General features: G+C 46.1%; 2 protein-coding genes and 1 long non-coding RNA gene across 3 annotated transcripts in view; 2 read left to right on the top strand and 1 right to left on the bottom strand.

The window, feature by feature from the left end:
• The window catches only part of LOC126525596 (lysosomal alpha-mannosidase-like), a 141403-nt gene that overhangs the window by 39078 nt on the left and 77945 nt on the right, over positions 1–24380 (top strand). The window lies entirely within an intron of this gene.
• Positions 4767–9230, top strand: LOC129383329 (uncharacterized). Its single transcript, XR_008611201.2, has 3 exons — positions 4767–4825; positions 6881–7004; positions 8626–9230. It is a non-coding gene; the product is annotated as an uncharacterized lncRNA (long non-coding RNA).
• LOC140213006 (8.6 kDa transglutaminase substrate-like) lies at positions 17373–20947 on the bottom strand. Its single transcript, XM_072284155.1, has 4 exons — positions 20829–20947; positions 20265–20321; positions 19381–19504; positions 17373–18111 (listed from the first exon to the last, which is right to left on the bottom strand). The coding sequence occupies exons 2-4, from the start codon at positions 20312–20314 to the stop codon at positions 17962–17964; spliced, it is 324 nt and encodes a 107-aa protein (XP_072140256.1). The 5' UTR covers positions 20315–20321; positions 20829–20947; the 3' UTR covers positions 17373–17961.

The following is a 24380-nucleotide window of genomic DNA, read 5'->3' as shown; positions in this document are numbered from 1 at the left end:
GACAGACATCAAACGGCAGTTGGAAAACGCTATCGCCTAAAAAGGAGCTTATGTTTGAGTCTCCGCGTAGGATAATTATGTTTTCTCGTATATCCAAATTACAATCCTGCGCTATCATGTCAGAAGGTTGCGCGGAAGTAGTACCTTAGGATTTTTCTGACGCATTTTACTTTGAGAGATTAAATTAATGCAGCAGCTTCCTAGCGCTGCATGGAGGGCCTGCGTGCTTAGATATGCGTGGTTTGGTATGCATGGTTCGGACGCTGGACGTCGGACGCCGAAGTCGGATTTTTTGGGACATGCGCCCCTTAACGCTTCTGCGTTAATATTCGTTTTGCTGATGCCACGGCCTCTGAACTACCGCTACGAAGGTGTGCTTGATAATGTGCAATTAAGGGCCTAGTGTAATTAAAGCTCAACAGAAAACTTACTTCGAAGGCAGTGCTCTAAGCGTATCCTACACATCCTGCGCCGCTCCTGAAGAAAGTGAAATCACCTAAATGGGAGACACGTGCCTAAGAGAGAGGAACAAAGGGTCTAACTCTTAATGTTTTGTGGATATCACTTTCACTCATTGAGGGAAGTCGTATTGGATTATAAGCTTGTGAGCCTTTCAGTTCAGTTACTTCTTGCACGAGTTATCAGCCAGAAAAATGGCTACGTGAGTTCCATAGGACAATTAATATGCCGGAACTTTAACATATTACGCTGGACTTGCTGGTTCGCCATGATGCGATATCCCCGAGGCCTATATGACAGAGACAGGAGACGAAGGCGGCAATACACGGCGTTGACGGGCTGCAAGGTGCTTGTGTCGCTAATCAACTGGCTCTTCTCAAGAATAGTGCTGCTACAAGCCGATGTGAAAACATAATGTAAACGTACCGTCAAAGCCAACAGGAAATAAAAGCCGGCTACAAGCAATCAAGTATAGACTTGATCACACTTTAAAACCATGCCTCAGTAATGCGTTGTTCAAGTATGACTATCAGCGGCTGAAACTTGATGCGGTAACCCAGCGCTACTATTAATCGTGTTCCATGCAAGTTTTGCTGAGTAACTGGAACACCTCTTTAACAAATGTCGAACAATATTAAGAGCGTAACGCTGAATATATTGCATCATGGTTCAGCCTTTGATCTTCATAATTGGAGAACAACACGTTGCTGAGGCATTGTTTAACGTCCGATCGAGTCAACTAGTGCCGATTTTTATTTCCGCAAGGTTTCCTCACGGGAGGTTTATCTTGTCATTGTAACATCGACCTGATTCAAGGCTGTCATTGAGAACTGTGGGTTGATTAGTTCATTCTAGTACGTGGCTGCACTGGGCGTCTCACCTTAGGACAGCGCTTGCGACGAAAAAAATGGAAATCAAGGCGATCTTCATATCAGCACTGCAGGAAAAACAGACAACACTGATCGAGCGTTTTCGATATTCTTTTCCTCACCCTTTTGGCAATACTACGTTAAGGCGGCACCATTAACAAAAATGTATTCATCGCGTCGCCTGATGAGCTAACGCTGTGGTATGTCATATTCAAATAAACTAAAACAACAACAACAAAAACGCAATATATCAATTATTTTTGTCGTGAAGATTATCGTACGTGGTGTGTATAAATAACACACGCAATAGAAAACTGCTACTTTTAGCTAGCGCGATTTCTTTCTATACCCTGAAGTATACCCATATCTAATCAAATTTCGACGCTTCTACGCATGCTGCACAAGCACGCTGAACATTCACTTTCTGTTTTTTTCGAAGCACATGCTCGTTATGATGCTTCGCACGTGAACAGTTATCTAGTGCACATTCCACCTGACGTGAAGACCATGATATAAACTGAGCCAGAGGAGCGATCATTTTCTGTTATTCTTGTACCGTGAATTCGATGTCAGTCCAAGTTGAAGTCCTTACTCAGGGATACACATGACTGATCGCATGCTCGAAGAAACTTTGTACGCGCCCGGACGAAAAATACCAAACTACAATTTCGGGGAATTCTAGCCAGAAACAGAATGCCCATGCGAGTACTTGAAGAAACCGCGCAGAGGTTGCAATATGTTGAAACGACGTTAGACGCATCAAGAATGTGTTGAGGAGACGTAAATGTTATGTTGAAAAACCGCTTAACACTTCATTCTCAGCATTGCCTAAGTTATAATTGCGAGTCTTATTCGACGAACAGCAACGTAAGCATAAAGTTGAACACACGACTCGAGCGCTTCGTCCTTGTCTGCTTCCACGCTCTTCGTCCGATATGAGCATCCAGCCCCTAGCCCGACTATCCCTGCAATTGTAACTATAAAAATTTGGAATATATCTCACCTCGCTTCTCTCTCGCGAAGCTGAAAGAAATCTGGTATTGCTCGCTGGATACCCAGAAAGGTTTCAAACGACACCGACTTTGAGAGCTGCCCTTATATACGGGACAAAAAGGAAGTCAGGTCGCCATCTCTCACTATGCAGCAACAACGAAAGAAGGCTTTTTCAGCTAAAGACAGAAACATACCCGCACGAACAAAAAAGCAAAATAGTGATAGAAACGGCGCAGGTTTCGTCTAGTGTGCATGGTCTGTGTGTGGTTTACCGGACTCTACGGCGTCTCGGGTTGCTTGCCGACTATGCGAGAAGGAGCTCCGGCAGTTCTTGGCGCTATACGTGGTAAACGGTATGCAGCGGCCTACTGCGGTAAAATACAGCGTTACATACATAATGCGCCTACGTTCTACACGTTCTACAATGCAAGTCAACTAAACGTGGTCCCCACGACGGCCACTATCATCCTGTTTGGGATGTCGTTGTCGGGTCGTCGTCAGACCACCTACGATCAGCCTCAGATTAAGAGGAAGCTTACAATGTTCTGTAGTCAGAAGTCTGACTACAGAACATCGTTAGTCTTATAATTGTATCTTGCACCATGTTTCCTTAATCTTTTCATTGAAGCACTTGGATAACATTAGCTCGGACACACAGTACGCTGACTCCAGTCATTTTAGAGCGCAGCTCTTATAGGCACTCGTTCCTGCGTTTCGCGTGGGTGTCCTCGCCGTAACCGAGCGATGTAACCGACGCATTCCGCATTGTGATGATGCAAATAAATTTCAGCTTCAACCTCAACGTCAACTTCAACGAGCGCAATGTTTAGCGGGCTTGTATTACCAATCGTGTAGAACGTAGGCGCGTTATGTATGTGACGCGGTATTTTACCGCAGTATAGGCCTCTGCATACCGTTTACCACGTATACCGCCAAGAACTGCCGGAGTTCCTTCTTGCATAGTCAGCAAGCAAACCGAGACGCCGCTGAGTGCGGTAAACCACACACGGACCATGCATGCTTGACAACACGTGGGTCATTTTTATCAGCATCTTGCTTTTTTGTTCGTGCGGACATGTTTCTGTGTTTAGCTGAACAAGCTTTCTTTCGTTGTTGTTGCATAGTGAGAGACGGCGACTTAACTTCCTTGTTGTCCCGTATATAAGGGCAGCTCTCAAAGTTGGTGTCGTTTGAAGCTTTTCTGGATATCCAGCGAGGAATACCAGATTTTTTACAGCTTCGCGAAAGACAAGCGAGGTGAGATGTGTTTCAAATTTTTATAGTCGCAGTTGCAGGGATGTATGGGCTAGGTACTGGATGCCCATATCAGACGAAGAGCGTCGAAGCAGACAATCACGAAGCGCTCCATCCGCCGTGGTTGCTCAGTGGCTATGGTGTTGGGCTGCTGAGCACGAGGTCGCGGGATCGAATCCCGGCCACGGCGGCCGCATTCCGATGGGGGCGAAATGCGAAAACACCCGTGTACTTAGATTTAGGTGCACATTAAAGAACCCCAGGTGGTCGAAATTTCCGGAGTCCTCCACTACGGCGTGCCTCATAATCAGAAAGTGGTTTTGGCACGTAAAACCCCATAATTTAATTTTTAATTAACGAAGCGCTCGATTCGTGTGTTCAACTTTGTGCTTATGTTGCTGTTTGTCGAATAAGACTCGCAATTATAATTTAGGCTATGCTGAGAGTGAAGTGTTAAGCGGTTTTTCAACATAACATTTACGTCTCCTCAACACATTCTTGATGCGTCTAACGTCGTTTCAACATATTGCAACCTCTGCGCGGTTTCTTCAAGTACTCGCATGGGCATTCTGTTTCTGGCTAGAATTCCCCGAAATTGTAGTTTGGTATTTTTCGTCCGGGCGCGTACAAAGTTTCTTCGAGCATGCGATCAGTCATGTGTATCCCTGAGTAAGGACTTCAACTTGGACTGACATCGAATTCACGGTACAAGAATAACAGAAAATGATCGCTCCTCTGGCTCAGTTTATATCATGGTCTTCACGTCAGGTGGAATGTGCACTAGATAACTGTTCACGTGCGAAGCATCATAACGAGCATGTGCTTCGAAAAAAACAGAAAGTGAATGTTCAGCGTGCTTGTGCAGCATGCGTAGAAGCGTCGAAATTTGATTAGATATGGGTATACTTCAGGGTATAGAAAGAAATCGCGCTAGCTAAAAGTAGCAGTTTTCTATTGCGTGTGTTATTTATACACACCACGTACGATAATCTTCACGACAAAAATAATTGATATATTGCGTTTTTGTTGTTGTTGTTTTAGTTTATTTGAATATGACATACCACAGCGTTAGCTCATCAGGCGACGCGATGAATACATTTTTGTTAATGGTGCCGCCTTAACGTAGTATTGCCAAAAGGGTGAGGAAAAGAATATCGAAAACGCTCGATCAGTGTTGTCTGTTTTTCCTGCAGTGCTGATATGAAGATCGCCTTGATTTCCATTTTTTTCGTCGCAAGCGCTGTCCTAAGGTGAGACGCCCAGTGCAGCCACGTACTAGAATGAACTAATCAACCCACAGTTCTCAATGACAGCCTTGAATCAGGTCGATGTTACAATGACAAGATAAACCTCCCGTGAGGAAACCTTGCGGAAATAAAAATCGGCACTAGTTGACTCGATCGGACGTTAAACAATGCCTCAGCAACGTGTTGTTCTCCAATTATGAAGATCAAAGGCTGAACCATGATGCAATATATTCAGCGTTACGCTCTTAATATTGTTCGACATTTGTTAAAGAGGTGTTCCAGTTACTCAGCAAAACTTGCATGGAACACGATTAATAGTAGCGCTGGGTTACCGCATCAAGTTTCAGCCGCTGATAGTCATACTTGAACAACGCATTACTGAGGCATGGTTTTAAAGTGTGATCAAGTCTATACTTGATTGCTTGTAGCCGGCTTTTATTTCCTGTTGGCTTTGACGGTACGTTTACATTATGTTTTCACATCGGCTTGTAGCAGCACTATTCTTGAGAAGAGCCAGTTGATTAGCGACACAAGCACCTTGCAGCCCGTCAACGCCGTGTATTGCCGCCTTCGTCTCCTGTCTCTGTCATATAGGCCTCGGGGATATCGCATCATGGCGAACCAGCAAGTCCAGCGTAATATGTTAAAGTTCCGGCATATTAATTGTCCTATGGAACTCACGTAGCCATTTTTCTGGCTGATAACTCGTGCAAGAAGTAACTGAACTGAAAGGCTCACAAGCTTATAATCCAATACGACTTCCCTCAATGAGTGAAAGTGATATCCACAAAACATTAAGAGTTAGACCCTTTGTTCCTCTCTCTTAGGCACGTGTCTCCCATTTAGGTGATTTCACTTTCTTCAGGAGCGGCGCAGGATGTGTAGGATACGCTTAGAGCACTGCCTTCGAAGTAAGTTTTCTGTTGAGCTTTAATTACACTAGGCCCTTAATTGCACATTATCAAGCACACCTTCGTAGCGGTAGTTCAGAGGCCGTGGCATCAGCAAAACGAATATTAACGCAAAAGCGTTAAGGGGCGCATGTCCCAAAAAATCCGACTTCGGCGTCCGACGTCCAGCGTCCGAACCATGCATACCAAACCACGCATATCTAAGCACGCAGGCCCTCCATGCAGCGCTAGGAAGCTGCTGCATTAATTTAATCTCTCAAAGTAAAATGCGTCAGAAAAATCCTAAGGTACTACTTCCGCGCAACCTTCTGACATGATAGCGCAGGATTGTAATTTGGATATACGAGAAAACATAATTATGCTACGCGGAGACTCAAACACAAGCTCCTATTTAGGCGATAGCGTTTTCCAGCTGCCGTTTGATATCTGTCTTAGCGGCGCGGCCCTCTCGGTTCCTTGCACACCTTCAAAAACAAAAAAGAGCCAGAAAATTCGCTTTCGTGCACAGCGTCCGCCACCAGGGTTTCCCGGTACATAAGCTGCAGTTGCCGGGAAGCGTGAGAAGCACTCGGGGATTATTGAATGCTATCGCGTTTCACTCTTAAGGACGAACCTTAAGCGTCCTCCGATTTTTGCTTCTTCTAGCGTAGTGCGGTGCAACGCGGAGTAGCTTCGACGCATTTCATTGGTCGAGAAGGCACGCGCCCGCTTTACCCTTTGTTTTCAGTAGGCAGCGCATAAAAAAAATATTTTCCCGGCATCTGTGGTCTGTAGACTTTAGCTCGCGACTGCACGAAACGCAAAGTTATTGTCTCCTTACCCGCTTTATTTCGACAGATCAAAGCGATTTTACCCGTAACGTATTATCCATTTGTTCCTTCAAGGTGTCTTCAAACTCGATTTGACCTTGTTTCAAAGATACACGCGAAAAAAAGGGGGGAAGAGCAAAGGTATTAAACATTATTCAAGCCCTTACTCTCATCTTGCTAATAATGTTAAATATTTTTAATCCGTAACATAAAAATACCCTTACGCAAGAGAAGTGTGCACTTAAAGATCCTATAGAAAAAAAACGTGTGAGGGGCACCTGCAAACGAAAGGTTTTTCAGACTGAACCGTGGCAACCATGTGACGTTCTTTCTTGCAGCGTGTCTGCGACGTCAGTGCTACGGTGTGCCGACGCAACGTGTGACTCGTCGACGTGCGATATGCTGAATTGTCGCTGCGGAAGCTACAGGAGCTACTGCGGTTGCTGCGACTCCTGCCACTCGGTAAGTTCTAACACATGTAGACCGATACGTCAAGATTTATTCACAACATGCACAAAGTACAGCGTTGAAGGCCACCTTGGCAAGAAAGCTGTAAGAACACAGCTCGACGAGGCCAGGGGGCCGCTAACAGTAGTTCGCAGATAATAGAACAAATGCAGTGAAGTGTTAGCTTCGTTTCGTATATTAAGCACATCAGATATTCCTGGAATATATCTACTTCCTTGCATATAAATGTATCTACATACATTTACATATTATGGTCACGTTCAAGCAGTTGAGCATAGGCATAAAGGCGATACGTAATTGACAACATCGCGAGAAGCCCAGATACAGGCACGTTCATAAAATGTAACGGCAGCCATGACAATAATACAACATGCACATCACCGGGCGAAAGTGCCCAGACAGCTCCGCATACGACGAGACCGAAGCCGGCACCCGAGAGCACGCCCTGGAACACTTCGGAGCAAACATTGACGTAACCGCGACCCCCACGCTATCCTAGCGGAACGACATGAAGGCCACCGCTTGAACATATCATGGCGTGGCTTCAAGGATGCCACGTCCTCAGCGACCTAAGCACCCCCCCGAAATCAATACCTCTCCATTAGGGCGTGATCAAAGGTCAAGCGGTCTTCAAGACTTGCTTTCTTTTTCCCCAAACCCAGTTTCTCTCTGTAAAAACTGAACTTTTGATTGATTGAATGAATGAATGAATGAATGAATGAATGAATGCTTGATTGTTTGATTGATTGATTGATTGCTTGATTGGCGTTCGTCGTCTCGATACTCTTTCCTTTCTCTTTACATGCCCTTCCACCAGTGCAGGGTTTAAAACGGAACTCCTCTCTCGTTATCCTCTCTGCGTTTTCTTCATCTCGCTTTCCCTCTCTCAAGGACTTACTGTGTACGCAATCTGCGTGCTTAGAAGAAATTGTGCAGCCAGTGCTATTTCGGGTAAATGATTTTAACGTGATCCCAAGCTTCTTCTTCGCTGTTGTATTTAAGGGACACTTTTTTTACCCATCGCTGTGTGTGTGTGTGATGTGTGCGCTGATGCCTAAACAACGAACCCTCTCACTCTTTTCTCTCTCTCAATTTTTTCTCTCTGCGTTCGCCGCCGGTGATTGCAACCTCCCAAGGCACGAACACCATTCTGCACCACAAACCAATAAATCAGCTTGTTCATCTTTATTTCTGGCCACGTAAAGTTCAGATTGCCCCTCTCCCCCGAAGAATATATCATGACATGTTATTTAAGATATACATTGAGTATTACAGCAACTAGCATTTCGAAGTGCCGTATGAAGCGTATAAAACATGATAATTGGGCGTTGTAGGTTTAATCTATAGCTAAATTAAAAATTAAATTATGGGGTTTAACGTGCCAAAACCACTTTCTGATTATGAGGCACGCCGTAGTGGAGGACTCCGGAAATTTCGACCACCTGGGAATCTATAGCTACGTCACATCTACATATTCGACACAGGCAATGCTCTTACTGGTAGTGCTTATCGTGAGTATATGGCTCTTCGATCACGTGCACCGCTTGTTCCAATGATTGTTTGTGCTGAATGACCCACCTGACTTGCCTCGACCGCCCCTTGTTTTGTCCAACAGTGCCCCAACGAAGAATGCACCGACCTGTACGAGGACACCTGCTCGGGGGGCTACCACTGCGTCAGGGACAGCAGCTGGCGAAGCATTCAGATCAGCGGCAGGGGACGTTGCAGGATTAACCGAGGAAGGACTGTTCTGACCAACTGCTAGGTGGTTGTGGCGCGCTTGAGATGAATCGGATTGACTCTGTAAACGCAAACTTCGTTTCTGGGACATTTCAGAAGGCCGAAACGGTTATATGCGTCTCGTATCTTCGACACTATTCTTGCAAAAATGTTTGTGTTAAAGAGACAGTTCAGAGAGGCACCAAAAACAATTTTGACTTATAAAATAGTGTTCCAGAATTTTAGAGTCGTTAGTGTAATGGCAACGTGTTGGTTACCAGAAGAGAAATTTATGATTGTCGAAATTCTGTTTGATCTTGATTTTAATTTTTCGCTGGAATCCCGCCAGCGGTACAAGCCACAGTGACCTAGTGAATTTCGAAGTAGCTAGACCGTTTTTGAGTAGGAAAAGTTATCTAAACTTGCAAGGTTCAGTGTTTTGTTGCTCTATAATACAATGTATTCCATCTTTCCCGAATAAATAGTTTGCTATAGGCCGGAGCAGGTGCCGTCAAAATACGTGACGTCACGGCGAGTTGGTGCGACAACTTCAAAGTGGCGTCGCCACCCGCCCTTCGTTTTCGCGTCTTTTCTGACTTAACAAGATTTCTTTTACACGGTAGGTGAGGCTTTATGTTGCCATTTGTGAAAGTGTAATTTACTCTGAAAGCTCAAATCACCTCCTCTCCAGTCTCCATTTAAACAAGTTGACTGGTTGCCTAAGCGAATTGACAACCATTCCACTGTGTGAAGATGGAATGGCAGCGAAAGCTGACGACAGTCAAAGCTCTTAAACGAAACAGGTCGGCCTGGCATTGCACTACCTTCGGGATGGATCCACCTATGAGGAGGGAGGGCTTAACGCCTGCTCACCTTCGCCCAGGTTCGGCTCGGTGTTGCACTGCCTTCGGAATCGGCCCACGTATGAAATTCAAGGGCGCGTTACAGGTTCCCGAGCCCACAGGAGCATGGGCCATTGAGCTTGGGCCCTTTCTGCACTATCACCAGAATCGGCCCACATGATGATGTTTTCTGTTGAGGGACGCCGAAAAAACTATGGAAGGTTAGTCATATACAGCTTTCGCTGTAAAATAAATAAATACTTCGTCGAAAAGATGACTTCGCTTCGTTGCTGCTAGACATTTTTCAGGGCTGGTATGACGGCTGCCAGGTAAACGGTTGCGTGTATGCTAGCATATTCTTGATCACTGATGAGGCGCTGCGCGGCATATGTCAACCGAACACAACGCAAACACGATCACACCTATTCAAGACACCCAGAACCTCCCACACCCAGAACCTCCCAAAATCTCCACCGTACCCAGAACCTCCACCAAATGTCACGTTGAGCTGACAGTGCCTGTAATGGCTCTGTATATATATATATATATATATATATATATATATATATATATATATATATATATATATACATACATACATACAGAGCTTTGTATAGTCCTTGTATATGGCTCCCGTGGCCCCTTGCGGGAACATTAGCAGATCCCACACAGCAGCTAGGTGGATATGACGAACGGGCAGAAAGAACCAGACTGTTCATTGGGCGAACTTTGTGCCAATAAAGTCAAGCAACCCACAAATGACAAGAAAGGTGATCGAATGACGCTGCTTGAGCCTGCGCCCTACTTGCGTACCTGCCTCGTCGTACGTTCAAGAGCAGTCAGTGGAGCTCGCGTTTACTCGAGAATTATTTTTTTCGGCATTCGTAATCCACGCCTGGATATGGCGTTCCACAGCCGGGCGCGAGGTCGCGAGCTCTTTTCCCTACGTCGACGGCCCCATTCCTATTAAGACGAAGTTCAAGAACACGCTCGTGCGGTCTGCGTGCGCGTTAATAGAAACGCCAGGCGGTCAAAATTAGTCCGGAGCCCTCATGCTACGACGTCTCTTTACATGCACTTTTCACCCCGTGGAGGGTAGCAAGCCGTACTTTAACTAGTTAACCTCCCTGCCTTTCCCATCGTTTTCATTCTCTATAGGTGAGATAGCCACTTTATTTCTTACATTGGTGCGAAAATCTGACACTAAGGAGTGAGCAATATCAAAGGCGCGTCCGTGTCTCGGTGCGTTAAGCAGAAGCTATAGCTGCAAGTGCAAAAAATTTGTCGAAAGTTCGAAAAATGTCTTCTTTGTCGTACTTCGCGCAGCTGAAAAATCTGCTCTTTTTATGTGTCGTGACCGTCGTGTTGTCGAAAAAAAACTCGTGGCTGAGTGGTAGCGTCTCCGTTTCACACTCGGGAGACCCTGGTTCGATTCCCACCAGCCCATCTTGCAAGATGTTTTTTATTTATGACGTGCCTTCTGGTATTTATCGCTCACGGCCAACGCCACTGACGCCGACACCGACGACACCGGCTTTTCTGCGACACGAGCTCCTTAACGCTGTCGCGTTAAAATCGCGATGTTCAAGCGTGATGTTAAAGCCTGATAATACTGTTGACAGGCTAGTAACTGAAGCAAACAAAGTATAACAACGAACAAGTGGCAACGTACTCACACACTACCTGTCCCCGTTGTCACCCCTCGCGTGCCCCTCTTCTGCCACTTGCCTCTTATAGCGGAGCAGAGAGCCAAATTCCTTTAACCGCAGGCCAGCCTTTCTCAAATAAAGTTTCCTCTTATCTTCCCAAACACGGCGCCTGGTGTTCCTTAATTATAGGAGCAACTATCGGTGGACCACTGACGAAATGGATAGGCTGGCTTGTTGGTTGTTTGAGCCTGTATTCGTATCGGCAGCGCTAAAGTGAATGAAGCACGCCAAGAAAGGAAACGAAATAGAAGGCACCAGCTCTGGATCTCGTCTATTCCATATATGTCATTGCGTGCGTGTTTTCTTTAGTTTGGCCCCGCCAATATATATGCAAGCTCCACCCCTAGTCAATGGTACAGATGACGTGGCACGTCACGAACGAGGACACGAGGAAGAGACAAGCGATACACACACTTCCTTGTGTTCTTGTACATTATGTGACATACGTAATCGGTGCCAATGGTATGTCAACATGCCCAAATAGCTTTATAGTCGACATCTGTCGACTTTGTAAAATCAAATTACAGCTCTGCAATCTTCAGCTAAGCTCCGTAGTAAGTAGACTGCTGTTTACCAGCAGTTGTCCAACTGGTTGTCGGTGAGAACTGCTGTAGTTTCTTGCGAGAAACCAACCGGAGACGTGGCATCTGGCAACCCGCACATGAACCTTGCATGCTAGACGTTAGATGCGTCTGTTCTGTCAGTTATATTTCGTGCGAGCGCGTTTCTAATTTAGTCCTGGCCCCTAGAGAAGCCGTCTTTCGCTGTCACTATCGCAAGGGAGCTCGACCTTTTTGTTTTTTTCCTTTCGCTCATATATAAGACAGTTCTAAAATATAGTATTTGAACTTATTTTCAATTTCAAGCTAGAAAGAGCAGATTATTTAGCTGCGCGAATCAAGTACGACAAACAAGACATTTTTTCGGACTTGCAGTTATAACTTCTGCTTAAGGCGCCGAAACACGGACGCGCCTTGATATTCCTCGCTCCTGGGTGTCATATTTTCACACCAACGTAAGAAATGAAGTGGCTATGTCACCTATAGAGAAAGAGAAATATGGGAAAGGCAGGGAGGTTAACAAGATAAAGTATGGTTTGCTACCCTGCACGGGGGAAAAGTGAATGTAAAGAGACAGGAAGCGAGAAAGAAGAATGTATAAACAGGAATCGGTGAACGAAACTGAAGCACCACGCGTCAATATTGCAGTCTGTCTCCCAGGCCCGTGGACGGCAGGAAGCAAGCTAGCGCTCTGGCTGCCTTTGGCGCAGGCGTCTGTTGTGATATGTTTCTTGTTCTAGACGGTGACCTGCTGTGCAGTGTCTCTGCAATTCGGGACTTCATGCCACATATATTCCATTGAAAAGTGGAAGTCTCTTTGGCATCTTTTTGTAAACATGGCGGTGAAGAAGCCATTCCAGCTGCTACTGAAGGCTTGCAAGTACTATATTGACAGCATCCAGTACTTGTAGTCAACTGCGAGCTGCTGGCGTCTGCATGCTCGTCAGTAATATCATTAACAAACGATTTCACTGTTGCAATTACTCGCTAGTCTTGGTCTTCCTCCCGGTTTGCCGCAAGTGCAGGTGGTCGGGGCTCCTTTGTGCGTTAATCGCCCTCAAAAGCCAATGGAGGTAGAAAGAGCCTCACACTTTATTTGAGAAGATAGTACCACCAAATTTTTGCCATAACCGGCTGGTTACTGTCATAACAGATTGCAGTTTGTAATTTATCATGTACTGAGAGCAAGATAGCAAGCGGCAGTTCTTAAGAAATGACATTTTCAGCGTCACATGTCCGGGTATGCTCCTCGCAAACATATTCTTGACGCGCGTTAGATTGTTTCAGTGGAAAAAGGATTTCTAGCAGAAAAACACTCACATGTAAGGCGGGAAAGAAAGCACACGACACACCACTTTTTCATCTCTACGTGGTTTCTTTACCCGTGCTCGTATGGGCCGCAGGGCACTGACTGGAATGTGGTGATACAGTATTTCGATATATTTCTAGTTAAGCGAGCAGGACGCTTTTTTGAGGATGTCTTCAGCATGTGCGCTCCTAAAGGGCGTATTTCTGTCGCAGCCTTAAATTCAAAGCATAGAAAAACAAAACGCGTCTCCTCCCAGATGCAGCTTATACTGGTGAAACGTGATCGCCTTGCACCATGTGCTATTAATCTTTTTTTTTCGTTTAACAGCTGGGTCAAATTTAGCTGCAGCGACACGCTATATATATCAGCAACTGCGGGACTGATTCAGCGAAAATAGAAGTTACGTCTGCTTTTCTCCGGATAAGCAGACGTGATGTAGCTTCTATGGAAGCTCCTTTCAAGTGCTTCAGGGAAGAAAGACTGAAACCGTCAACGCTTCACGTTCGGTCTGTGCTATCTCTGATGCAGGGCCTGTGGCGCACGCAGCAGCGAACTGTAGCAGTTTTCACAGAGGGCCCGCTGGAGGTCACCTGATAAGGAATCAGCCTGCGCTGAGAAGTACCGCACTCCGTGGCGTCGTTTTCCTGCAGGGAGGAAGTTTTTAAAGCAGTAGCAGTTTCGCCCGAAAGGCTAAGCATCGATTGCGACAGCAAATTAGTAGACAGCTATACGAAGTAAGGATAGAAGTTTTAGCGGCAGTATAAGCTGGCAAACATACGATTACTGGCTAAATTAGCAAGTATAGTGACACGCGCGCGCTACCAAACACGAACGCACCTCATTGTATGACCACGCAAAATCGCTGTTAAAACGCTGGAGTGAGAAAGTGCGGCAGCAGGAGCGAGCGCATTGACCTTCATGCTGCCTCTCACTTTAACGTGAAATAAGCGGCGAGAACACAGCACACGATGCACTCGGCGTGCTCTGTCCAATGCATCGTAGATCGCTTTCAAGATAGGGCGCGCGTGGCCGCTCCATAAGAAGTGAACGCCGGAGTAGAACACCCCCACCCCCTCTCTCGTCTCGTTGCCTTGCGCGCGACGGAAGACGGTGCGTTCCCTCCCCGCCCGCTCTCCTCCCTTGCGCGCGCGGCCATCGTCGGCACACCCGTGCACCCTTTCACTCGCACATTGAACATAGGGCATGCAGCTGCGATTTTATCGCCCTTGGGAGATATGAATGGAAGATCTGAATGGAATGTACCGCGCTTTAGGCATGCCCCGCTATATTCCCTGGATCCTAGCTATCCTATCTTACCCGTCGTGGTTGCTTAGTGGCTATAATGTCGGGCTATTGAGCACGAGGTCGCGGGGCCGAATCCCGGCTACGGCCGCGTTTCGATGTGGGCGAAATGCGAAAACACCCGTGTACTTACGTAGATTTAGGTGCACGTTAAAGAACCCAAGGTGGTCCATATTATTCCGGAGTCCCGCACTACGGCGTGCCTCATAATCAGATGGTGGTTTTATCACGTAAAACCCCATAACTTATTATGATCCTGCCTTCTGTTTTCATCAAAGCTGTTCAGAAAAAAAACCCTTTTGTGTAGGCTATGGTTGGTTTACCATTGGCTGCCCATTCTGTCTAGGGATGGCAGACACTGCAGCTTATGACCGCTGCGGTGACGAACAAACAATATCTGATATTCTGGGCCAGTGTCAGTTGTTCAATAACGATCACTTTCCATCGTGTTCAACCTGTTGGACGACCGACCTCTGTCAAAAGAAAGAGAATTACACAGCATCAACGGGACTTATCCCAATATCAGTAGGCCATACAAGCGTTAATATGGTTCTTGCGATCGACTGGCTTATGTAAATGCTGACAAGGGAAAGGTCCTTCAATGCTTTTCTCGTTTTTTTCTTCTTATATATATCTCTCTGTATATCCTCTTTAAAACCACTATATGCCCCAATTCAGTGCAGCATAGCAAACCGCAAACTATTGTCTTGATGAGCAACTCTCAACCCAAAACTATCATAAAGCGCTTCCTTCACTCGAAAAAAAGAGTGTTTGTGTTGGCGGAATTGGGATGGTGACGTTATTGGGAGGATCGTGGTGCGAGGCGGGGGTAGAGGTGGTGCAAACGTGTTTGCCATGATAATGTGCATGGCAGTCCTTTAGCGTATAGACTGGTTGATCTCTCATGGGAAGAGATGACGGTGGTGCAAAAATGAAATTTTGTGATGATAGATCGCACGAACAAAGGAAGCAAGGATGACGAGACCCACAATGAAGTTCAGCCAGTATTCACAAAACGTTATCTAGCCTGACTTTTTTGAAAGGGACACTAAACAGGAAAATGATTTCGCCTTGATTAGTCGATTACTCTTCTTCAATTGGTGGTGTCTAGAACCCGACGTCTATGACGTGTCTCCGGCTCTGGCAATCGCTTCCGCCGCATTCAGCCAGGAAAAGCATGGCCTTTGAGATGTGCATCTGTTACCCACAGGGCGGCACCACTGGAGCGTGGATTTGCACGCAACCTATACCAAAAACCATGTAATGAGGAGGGAAGATAACCGATGGTCATTAAGGGTTACGGACTGGATTCCAAGGGAAGGGAAGCGTAGTAGGGGGCGGCAGAAAGTTAGGTGGGCGGATGACATTAAGACGTTTGCAGGGACAACATGGCCACAATTAGTACATGACCGGGGTAGCTGGAGAAGTATGGGAGAGGCCTTTGCCCTGCAGTGGGCGTAACTAGGCTGATGATGATGATGATGATGATGATACCAAAAACACCACTTTCACGAAGGAGCGCGCCGGTTTGGGCGGGTCGTCTTGCATTCGTCGGCAATCGCGCTGTTAATCTGTTAATATCTGTTTTTCCGCGAGAAGGCGCTTCGTAAGGGAGAATATAGGCGTAAAAAGAAAGACAACAGCTGGGCGACGCCGCCTTTAATATCTCACATCAGCACGCCATGGCGTCATGGATCTTAAAGGCCTATGCCCTGCCCTAGTTAATGTTTTATTGGTCAGGATCGATGGACTATGTTAAGTTTCCAACGAACCAAGGACGCAACACGACAAAATTTCGGGAACGTCTACTGAACCAACGTGGCCAAAATGTGAAAATATACTTTAATATTGATGACGTCACACTAAAGTGCCGGCGTTCAGATCTCAGGGCGAAATAAAAACAAAAATGAAACTTCGTCCTTTATTTCCTGCTTCAATAATCAACCTACTACGGTGAAATCAACAACAGAACCTTTAAAGAACACCTTATGAGCATAAATTGATATATTATTTCTCATTAGTGTTCCTTTAAGGCATCGCAGCGATGCACAGAATCTATTTCCTGCAATCAATCAATCAATCAATCAATCAATCAATCAATCAATCAATCAATCAATCAATCAATCAATCAATCAATCAATCAATCAATCAATCAATCAATCAATCAATCAATCAATCAATCAATCAATTTTCACACATGGGAAGGAGGAAGTATGAATTCTGCGATGTAACATGAATTGCTTTGACAACGCACGATTGGCCCATGCACCCGTATTCCACTGTCTCTGGGATGTGCCTCACGCTCCTCACAAAAGGAAGGCTGCTTCAGCACCATTATGCACACACAGATACGAACCGTAATCAGGTGAAGCACATTCTGGAGCATCAGAAACCGGTTCATGTATCAGCACCTTAAACTATTATTACGCATCATACTTAAGTATGATGCGTACCAATCACGACGGGTTTGTACGGTATTGCACAGACACTGATATTGGACTATATACGCCAATGTGGCGCTGACACGGGAATCGGCCTCTACACTTTGGAGGCGTGTTCTTGGAATCTGTGGATACAGGTGATGGTTTCGCGTTGCTGCGTTCAGGAGGCGTTGGGTGTGGTCGCTGCGCTCTGAGGCAGTGGAAGAGAATAAACGCTAGTTGCTTGTTGGGCTTCGTTATCCGCTCAAACGCACTATAGGTCGTTAATTCTTGTCGTTGCGCGATGTTGCTTGTATTACAGTGAACTTATGTTGTGTATTTCATATTCCTGCTTATAGTTTCATGCCAGTGTGCACACTTGCATGGCATCAGTTACATAGCGCCCGCTGGTTCCGGCAGTACAATACTTTAAGGAGTAGCCAGAATCAGAGCAGCAGTCATTCCTTTTTTTTTTTTTTTTTTACAAGAAGACCACAGGAATTGCAAGTTTTATTGTTTTATTTTTAAAAGCAACACAGTTCCCTTTGTTTTTGAACACTTGGTGACCTTGTCAGGTCATTGTTGGAATACGTGACATCAGAGGCCGCCACTTCTGAAGTTTCGCAGGTGAGGCTGCCTCTTGTCTCTGGCTCTTGCATCGTTGTCTCGCGCGCCAAAACTTTGCCGTCACAACCGCGAACTAGCGAACGTACCACACGAACCGAGAGATTGTGCCGTATTTTTCGATTGGGCTGTGCTGTCCGTTCGCTGGTTCCTCCCGATGTTTATATTTCTGAATTTTTAATGTTTTCTTGTTTAACGATTTAGCTCGCGAAACTCAGTGATACTGAAGCAAGACCGATTACCAAACAAATGAGCACATGTTTCCCCCGTTCCGATAGTGGGCTTTCTTTAAAGGGGTGAACTGTCCCGGGGTCTTTTCCATACTAATCCCATTGCACACCGTGGGCACAACATGACTCTTAGCAATTTAGCCTGTCCTCGCCTTCTGCTTTCTTCTTTTTTTTCTTTCGCTCTCTCTAAGCCGGGGGGTCAAAGAACATTTAGGTAACCCTTACACGCGACAAAATTACGAAGTCTGTGAGGTCCCCGTGTTGCCCTCGGGCGTGCAGTGTCCTTTTCCGCCGAGCTCGAAGCGTTTGGAAGGGTCCTCCAGAACGCAACGGTGGCCTTCGGTGCACTGGTCCAAGATCCACGAGTTGCACTGTTCACCGGGGCACTGCGGGCAAATAACCAGGCACAGTGCATGGGCGAAAAGCTCGAGCAAATTCCGCGTAACAATGTGTCCTGTTGTCGGTGCCATTCCGACGTTTCTCGCCATCTAAAGGCTAAGCTCACTCCCCCTCCCGCGTTCCCCCATACGCCTAGTGTTGTTTGTTAGCCTTTTTTCTTCATTGGTCAGTAGTGGCATGATGCACGTGAAAATGCAAAAACAAACGAGTGTAAAACAAAGTTCTACATTTACAGCATACAGGTCCTTAATATCTCTATTAAAGCAGTGGTTGTCTTAGAGAAAATTGCAAATTCATTTGACCACATTTGTTTACAATGTGCCTTCGTTGCACCGAATTTCGCTAAAGTTCATTTTAACACCTCTGCAATGTGATCAGGATAATGTAGGCATCTAAATAAATAAATAAATAAATAAATAAATAAATAAAACTATTCGATTAACTATGTTGTCTATACGGCACAATGGCGTAACCTTTCTTGTTTCAAGAGAATGAAAGGATGCATAGAAAGGCAGGCAGGTTAATGAGACGTAGTTCCGGCTGGCTACCCTGTACGAGACAAAGGAGTAGAGGGATAAAAACAGAAAGAGAGCGGAAGGGTAAGAGAGAGAGAGAGAAGCACAGACAAATCGCGTGTACTATAGAGCGGTAGGGGGCGGCAATTTCTTGTTTCAAGCTCCAGACGAAGGTGAGCGGAGTCCTTGGAAGCACTCGTTTCTGACAAGCATGTAGAAGTCTCTCATAGCAGCTTGCGACTGTTTGCTGTTTTTCACAATCGCTTTGATTGCCTTTTACCTGCTTGTATTTATCAATCATGTCAGACGGATATCGCGACAGATATCGCCAAGAGTTTAACAACCACACCACTGCAGCAAAGAATGCCGGTGTTTGTGATCCTCAGCGGACTCAGCGGCAACTGGGGTCCTTAACACGTACTTTCATCACAGAATTCAACTTTGTTGCTTCTTATTTTACCTTGACGACCTGGCTTATCGCTTGATATGCAAGTTGAAAAAAAAAAATGAAATCGACAGTCCAGGAAGCGCGGTCGAAGAGACGTTAACGCCACCCTACACCTAAAAAAAAAAAAAAAAAAGAGATAACCTGCTGGCAAAAATTCGCAGTGCAGCTAGCCTCCATATGTTGCTCAAGGTTACCCTGAATCCGAAAAGCGGAGATTGTGCTCGTGACGTCAGCGGTGCTGATGCGCATGCGCTCTGAAACGCAGTGAAGTCAGTTTATTGAAGGCATCGCACCTTGTAGCAGATGTCGCAGCAACCGCAGTAGTCCTTGTACGTTCCACAGGCGCACTCCACGGGTGGGCAACTCTCTGGAGTGCACGTGACCCCGGCGCAGTTCGGAATAGACGTAGCCGTGACGCTGCGGGTTGCACGCAAGAGAAATGACGTAAGAAAAGTCATGAAACGTCAAGACATCCTGGTCATTTCATATCATTCTGTGGACATACTTTTTAAATATGCGATGCCATCATAAGGCGTTCTTTGTTCGTTACGACACAGAACAAACGGAACCAATCCCGGAGGCATTGTTATGAAAGGCATTCGTGAGCGGACCTGAGCGTCTTCGACCTCGAGTAGTTCTTTAAAACTGTTATGTCCCTCTATTTTTTTGCAAAGGTTTTGATGCGGTTTGTAAGGCGGCACAATCCTGGATGCCATGTAATCGAAGGCTTCGATACGTCAATCCGGATAGTGCTATCGGATTGCAGTTGCTTGCATATATAGCGTGAAGAATTGTGAGGTTCTCCAATTTTTGTGCAACCACCTTTCTTGGAAAGATTGTTTTCTTTTAAGTGTTAAACTAGAGGAGCGATCAAATACAAATTTACAAATTTAAGGGATGCGAAATTCGCCTAACCGGAACCGCGATTCGGCCTGCGCGTGGAGGTGGGGAGTCCGAAAATGTCACATTATCGAAGCCTTACATGCGAAGCAGGGTGCCTCTTCTGACCCCTTTATGGACAAGTCCGCGCTTCGTTACGATTCGTGTGATCATTTTCTTTTCTTTCTCGAATTCGAATAGGCGTGATAAACATAATAAACAGAGACTGCAACACTTCGGAGAAATCGCGCATTATTGCGAAATAACACGTCATTCTACGCGCATGCATGTCACTCACCTGAGAATCGCCACTGCGATGAACAAGAGTGCGACCAGGGCAGCGTTCATCCTGAACCTGCAATGAACAGTTTCATCTTTCAATTTATCTTTGTCGTTTATTTAGTTATTTATTTAGTACATACTGCAGACCACATTGTGGTCCTTGCGGTCCTTGTGGTCCACATTGTGGTCCCGATAACCTAAATATAACGTTACAGAGACGGATGGGAAAAATTAAGTACTTATCGCGCTGTCTTTCGCCTAAACGCTTTATTTTTGTTTGCCGTTTTCATTCTATGCGGCCATTCGAAATAGGGTAACCAAGAATATTGACAACTGCATTCCTTAATGCTTTGGCAGCTTGCGAGACAGTTATTTCAGCGATTTTCAATTTAGCAAATTTCAGAGGAGTACTTATCCGATAAATGCGCCTATAGCAAAAAGGAAACGAAAAAAAAGAACGCGGAGAAACAAGAAAGGCTGGGTACGTTAAAGATGACGCTAAACACAGCTGACGTTAGGCTCGTTGTTGTAGGCGGCCGTCCTATTCGAAATGCTAGGCAAACCACACCGGGCTTCTTACCTTAAATGTGAGGTATACTGCAATCTAGTATTCCTGTGTCCGCTGCAGCAGAAGGCTGTGCTTGGCTCAGGATAGTCCGGGCTGCCTGGATATGGGCACGCTTTTATATCTCTCCGATTCCGCTGAGGGCAGCTACTTACGAAACCAGCAACAAGCGTTGCGAGCGAAGACGCCAGCGTTCTTTTTTTGGACGTCTTCCAAGCGCTACTACAAATTTCATGACCTTCCCGCTTGACGAGGTCAAGGAGAGCTCGAAATAGGATCAGAGGTGATGGCGTAATTTGACGCATCTGTTTGCTATCGGTGCGCGCGTGTCAGTTGAGGAAACAGAAGCCGCTTGTTTGCCGAGTTCAAATGAAACGAAGAGCCAACCTAGCAGCTTTCGTGTGGCGATTCCGAAGGAGTAAGCGGATTTATGCGGTGGCGTTAGAGAGCGCCTTGCCAAGGCCTCCTTGCTCTTTGAATCTGTTACGGTCAAGACCTAGACACGGAATAAGCGTTAGGCTGGTGAGGACGTGTACCTGATGCGAGGTGCATAACTTAGTCCAGGGTTCGACGGAACACCGTCTGGCGAGGGGTGTACATTTTCTTCTTGACAGCAAACAAACAGTCGCCAAAGCTTGAAAGAAAAACAGAGTTTATGACGTTTCTAGCCCCATACGGGTCTCTTCTTCGCACAAAAGCTAGGCAGGTTGGGCCGTGCCTTACATACGTAAAAGATGGCGCAGCGATTTCGTGCATATTTCGGGTAGTTTTCCACGCGGCAGATTCAGTGTAAGAGGCGTCGACTGGATTAATAACGATTACAAAAGAAGGTGGGACGATAGTTATTTTTCCGCGTCGTTGACAGTCGCAGAATTCCAATCAAGGTTGTAACCCTTGTTAAGGTGACGTTCAGCTAGAGCGATAGCGGCGGTGTGTCCCTTAGCTACGTTATTTTGGTGCTGCTTGATACATCGTCTGAAGTTGCCTGTTTCTCCGATGTGCGATGCGCGGCAGCCTTGACAAAGTATCTTATATATCACTCCAGGACGGCGTTCACGCTCCAGTGGGTCTTTCATGCGGACCAGTTGGATTCTTAATTTGTACGATGGCACGTGTCATGTCGTGTTCTATGTCATAATTCTTGAAAATTCTTGCCGGAGTTTCGCTTATGCCGGGAGCATAGGGAATGGGTGCAGTTTTCATACGGTGAGTCGGTTTGCTTCTGGGAGGCTCTGTGGAGCGGCGTTCCTGCTGACGTAGAAGTTGGCGAAGGTAGCCAATTACCAGCGAGATCATTTCTTTATTTTTTTGAATTCCCGCCGTCACGCGGACTCGTCTGAGCAAAGACGCTTGAACAAAAAGACGCCACAGTGTGTTCGTATCCCTTAGGATGAATCGAGGCAAAGCGGAGATACTTGCCCGAATGTATGGGCTTCCTAGGTGTGCAGTTGTGGAGCAGCCTCCAGAAGAGCGTTGTACAAGGACGTCGAGGAAGGCAATTCGTTCGTTGCTTTCTTCTCGTCGTCATGCCATCTTGGTCGTGCCATCGCCGTCATTCTAACTTCTTCATGTGTTTGTCGTCATACTGCCGTCGTCACGCCATAGTTGCCATACACTCGTTGCTATCGCATTGTCCTACGGCCGTCGTCGGTACGCTGTCGTCGTTATGCCATCGTCATCATTTCAGAATCGTAATCGCATTGTCGTCGTGCCGTCGTGGTCACATCGTCTTTGTGATCCCATCGGCTTCATTCCTTCATCGTAATTCCGTCGTCGTCACTGCGTCGTCGTTCCACAGTCGTTGCCGTGCAGTCAAGCTCACCGGCGATCTTGGCAAGCTAAGTGCCGTCGCGAAGTGGGCCGCAACCGGAGGCGGAGTGTTTCGCACATAGCTGAAGCAACGCAAGTCTCAGAATGACCACTGTAGATGTTAGAGTAGAGAGTTTTAGATTAGGGGACGCAAGCGGCGTGCGTTCGCAAGAACTAGGGGGCACGGTACTGCGCATGCGCAGTACCGTCACCCCTAGTTATTGCGTACGCAAGCCGCTTGCGTCCCCAAATCTAAAACTCCCTATTAATTAAACGTGACTTCAGCAAATGGCGTTTCGCCACATTGCTTGAATGCTAATTCCATTACCGTCGACAAAAATCGTGAGATGGGTTCTGCCGTAATTTCTCTTTTTTTTTTCTTTTGAGATTGGCCGGTTGCCTCCACTGATGGCACGTCCAGAATCAAGATGGGCAAGTATTTTTCCCTTACGAGCAATACAAGCGAGAGATAGAGAGAACACTATAATGAAAGGCAGAGATTTGAGCCGGCGTATAGACATGGCTGAGATGCCACTCTGCGTGGGGAAGGGAATTGTGAAAGTTTTTTTTTTGTTAACATCGGCCCTTGTTATAATTTGCAAGGTCACTCGTTCATAATCTGTTCCGCAGTATGTATGGCTTATCTTAGTCCACAATCCAGGCCTTCATTGCACAAGTGCAGCAGTGCTTCCTTATATTTGTGATTATTTCTTTATTTTTGTATATTCCGTCGTTTTCTACAGTTTCTTGCTTTTAATTAGCTACATATTCATCTGTCCACTTTCTAAGAAGTCTCTTATCGCGTTCACTGCATTTCTGATCCATTCAGGTACGTCTACTCTGAGTGCTCGTTATTGTGCGCGCGTTTCTTTGCTTATTGTCGCACGTCATATATGTTTATTCCTTTGGGAATAAAATGTGTAAACACCGGCGGCAAAAGTTACCAGCAGCTCTAGCGTTATCAAACAAACAAACACTGTTTGTCTCTCTGTCTGTCTCAAACTTTCAAACAAACTATCAAATAAATAAAACTTTCACATGCCTTCACCTCCGCTGTCTCTGTGGTTTAATTTGAGAAACGGAAAGTGTGTGGACTTTTGAATCTTGGAGGGAGGGAGAGCACCCTTTCTCTGGACTGTTCTGCCGAGTGCAAATAACGCGTGCTGCCACTTCTTCGGTGTTTTTTGAGCGATCCTACACGAGTTCGCAACAACCCGGAGGGACATTACGATGCCATCCAAGAAGCTCTCCTTGGAAAAGTGTATAAAACAAATTGCCTTAGCGTCTAGTATCCAGCAGTACACGTAACCATCAATGGCACCTTTATTCTGTGTCTCAATCACTGTATAATACTTTCCCTACAGCGGTGTGTCGCGAAGCGTTGGGCGTAGAACCGTAGTTAGGAGGGAAAACAGGCGACACCCAGTCGCACTTGTCCCACACGACTGGTCCTTGTGGTGTTGCATCTCGACGTGAAGCTCGCAAAACCTTCATTACCGACGAGGCCAACCTACTGGTTACGGTTGTTGTTTTTTCGGTTGGCACTTCCGTCTAGTTCGTTCTTAATGGCGTGGTAACAAAAAGGTAATTACGCCCCCCCCCCCCCCCCCCCGTTATGCGTCTTCTTCCCGGTCATAAACCAGTTACGGAAAAGACAGGCATCTACTTGGACTCAATTGCTCTCACCTTGGAAGCGTCGTATTCGTTTGAGCTCTTCTTTTCTTCTCTATGGTATTCAGCAGTCAGTCGTCTGTGTAG

This window comes from Dermacentor andersoni, chromosome 8, assembly GCF_023375885.2.
Source record: "Dermacentor andersoni chromosome 8, qqDerAnde1_hic_scaffold, whole genome shotgun sequence".
Lineage (NCBI taxonomy): Eukaryota > Metazoa > Arthropoda > Arachnida > Ixodida > Ixodidae > Dermacentor > Dermacentor andersoni.
This window is presented reverse-complemented; position numbering and strand designations above follow the sequence as displayed.

Bases quoted from the DNA above. Each gene is read 5' to 3' on its own strand.
- LOC140213006 (XM_072284155.1), bottom strand. From the start codon at position 20,314: ATGAACGCTGCCCTGGTCGCACTCTTGTTCATCGCAGTGGCGATTCTC. The intron at 19,505-20,264 runs GTGAGTGACATG...TGCAACCCGCAG, and splicing joins ATCGCAGTGGCGATTCTCAG to CGTCACGGCTACGTCTATTC. The intron at 18,112-19,380 runs GTGCGATGCCTT...ATTTGCCCGCAG, and splicing joins GCTGCGACATCTGCTACAAG to TGCCCCGGTGAACAGTGCAA.